Source organism: Necator americanus, chromosome III, assembly GCF_031761385.1.
Source record: "Necator americanus strain Aroian chromosome III, whole genome shotgun sequence".
NCBI lineage: Eukaryota > Metazoa > Nematoda > Chromadorea > Rhabditida > Ancylostomatidae > Necator > Necator americanus.
The window spans coordinates 4088107-4090931 of NC_087373.1; the positions used below are offsets into that span (position 1 = coordinate 4088107).

At 45.1% G+C, this 2825-nt stretch overlaps 1 protein-coding gene across 2 annotated transcripts in view; it reads right to left on the reverse strand.

The window, feature by feature from the left end:
* RB195_008561 (uncharacterized protein) overlaps positions 1-1073 on the reverse strand; it is a gene marked incomplete at both ends in the record, with an annotated part of 7398 nt that extends 6325 nt beyond the window's left edge. The window contains 7 exons of one of the 2 annotated variants that reach the window (XM_064195120.1): positions 1-109; positions 269-294; positions 383-411; positions 523-535; positions 577-591; positions 654-807; positions 960-1073. The exon at positions 1-109 is cut by the window's left edge and continues 38 nt beyond it. In XM_064195120.1, coding sequence (XP_064046264.1) covers positions 1-109; positions 269-294; positions 383-411; positions 523-535; positions 577-591; positions 654-807; positions 960-1073 — 460 coding nt within the window. Of the gene's footprint in view, positions 110-268; positions 412-522; positions 536-576; positions 592-653; positions 808-959 lie in introns of those variants that run through there. The other variant, XM_064195119.1, reaches the window with a different exon arrangement.
* Between the last annotated feature and the right edge of the window lie 1752 nt (positions 1074-2825).

Here is a 2825-nt window from a genome sequence, read left to right on the forward strand (position 1 = left end):
ACGTGATGAAACCATAGCCCTTCGAGACGCCGTCCGCGCTTCTAATCACTTTCACTTCTTTTATGGTGAAAAATTGTTCAAAATGCTCTCTTAGCTCCAGCTCAGTTGTCTGCAATAAAACGGAGCATAGAAGTGAAAAGGCGGGAAAATGCAACATTTCAAACGAGAGCGTTTCTTTCCCTCATAGGAGGAATTTATCGGTCAACAATATTTCCTGTGTACAATACAGTAGGAGTTCATTTTGTTATATAAAAGGAAAAGAACTTACACTAGCCGGAAAACCGCCGACGAAAACTCTATGAGGTATCAGTTCGTAGGCGGGAGTCGGGATTACCGCAGTAGCACCAGCCGTGTAGTAGATTCCAGTTGACATATCATAAACGGGCGAAGAAGTAAACGATGGGATCATCACTGTAATATGAACAGTTCCATATGGACATATTGTAAACTGTTGAGGAATTGAACAATGGAATTAATATGGATCATAAATGAATCATTAAGAAAAAAATATATTATTTTTACCTCAACACAAATCCTTGAACAGTCAACACAAAGAGGAGATTAATTGGCGCGCACTGCGAGCTGCTAACGCTGAGCGAAGATTGTTGAACAATAAAAATCGAAGATAACTGGAAAAAATCGATAAACATCACCATCAAAGATGTTAGCAATTGTTAGCGATGGAGGATGTGCAGAAAGGATTAGCGGTGTGGAAAGACGGAGATGAATTTCTAGGAGGAATGCAGGAAGGCAACCGCACGCTACGTTGGATGCGTTGGAAATGAGCGGCAGCTCAAGAATCACCCCCTACATTGACTTTTGATCTACAGAAGTCGATCGACTTGTCGATTAACGTCAAATATCCGGGGATTCTGTAGCTGACGACGATGATGTGATCGGAAGGTGTGCCGTCGGGTGCCAGGACGGGTCGTCGTCGTGCTTCATCACTACAATCTCACCGTTGTGTCCACGGTAAGGACGTCTAGCCAAGAACGACTGTTCGGCACGGGCCCAGTGACCATGCGTAGATCGCAGCACTTGACGGACTCGGTACGGTACCTCCGGCGCCACATTCGGAGCCACATCGATCAATTCGTCCGTTCAATCCATTCTTCTTGTTACCGCCTTAACTAGCTCCCACTGTATATTGTACATATCGATTGAGTCTTTTAGTGGTAGTCCACAAGTAAAACCTCTAACAGTAAAACCTCTTAAGCGGTCCCATCTTCTAGTATAACCATCCAGGAGACAACCACCCTACTATTCTTACAACGAATTTTCTGAATAGTGATAGGATTAGAGCAGTGCCTAAGGCTAAGAAAGATCCATAGTAGTCTATTCGGACTATTTCGCTCAATTAATGCTGTCCAATTCTGGAGTTCACGAATATCTCAGCATTTTCTTCGCGACTCATCCCACTAGATTCCGTCTGTCCTCATTCACCTATATCTGTGCTTGTCGAATCAAGGATAAACCCATCTTCACTACAATGTGGGCAGAAATGAAGTGATACTTCTAAAGACAGCATATCAAAAAATCGATTCAGTGTGGAGACCTCGTGGAAAATATAGTGGTTGATGTGCAGATTATGAATATGACCGTGTCCTCGCTCTATTTCCCCTAATCGTCCTTAAAAATGGCGTGGGAACGGCGTTTGTTCAAACGAGGTCCGTTAGAACGCACCTCTTCTATGCGTGGTCTACTCCTCAGTGAGGAGCTCTGCTGAGGGGAGCTTCGATCCCCTCAGCAGCAGCTGTTCACTGAGGAATAGACCGCTGAGGTGACCTCATTGGTCTTCGATCGCTCGCTCGTGGATGCGTTGCGTGAGCAGAAAGGTGGGGCATCTTCGTGTACCTCGCAGTAACAAACACAGTTTCCCACGCCGTGTTTCAGGACCATCAGAAGAAATTGAGCGGGATCACGCTTATATTCGTAATCCATACCCCGGATTCTATATTCTCCATCGGGTTTCCACACTACGTCAATTTCATGGCACACTACTACCCTTGACAGATTCAACGATCCATTAGTATAGTCAGATCAAAACGACCTGAAGCTCAGTGAAGTTGCGTAAATTGCTGCGCTCGAAGCGGTGAAGCCAGCAGTTGTGATCGTGTTAGGACCCTCCCACTCTTCCCAACTCTCTCTTCTATCAAAGTGAAGCCAGCGATGGTCCCGCCTCGATCGCTACTCTCGGTAACTGCAGCGTGTCGCTTCAAACGCAGGCGCTTGTGCAATTGCACCGAGTTTCAACTCGTTCTGACTCAACTATAGCAGTATTGATGTAGGTGAAGCCATGTGACGGTATTCACGCTTTCGGAGTGGGACCAACTCGTACGGTGAGCAGGGAGCTCCGTCGAACTTTCCATTCTTGAAGTTTTGTTGTTCCTTTTTGTAGGATTTGACTCGTTGTTGTGTGATTTCACTCAAAAGTTCTATCAACTCTTCGTTGCTTATCACTATCGACTCGAGACCACATCTTTTCACTTCTTTCAATATTGTACTCTGTATATATGCAGTAACCCTTGCCAATTTCGCCCGAACGGCTTTGTATCCGAACCAACTCAAGCACGTTCTGCACAAGCGCCCTGCGGACGAGAAATCTGCTCCGGTCGAACGCCTACCACGGTCATTCCAGCAAACATAGGTGATGAAGTGTGTGTCAGTGAACCATGTGCGAAATGTCCTTCGTCTCTGCCATGCTCTTTGCTACCATCATCGATCGTTATAATGCAAGTCGATTAAACATGTTCTTTTTTAACTCGTCATTAGCATCTTTATTGCATTTGTCCAAACGTTCTGTATATTTCATTTTCTTGTTTAAC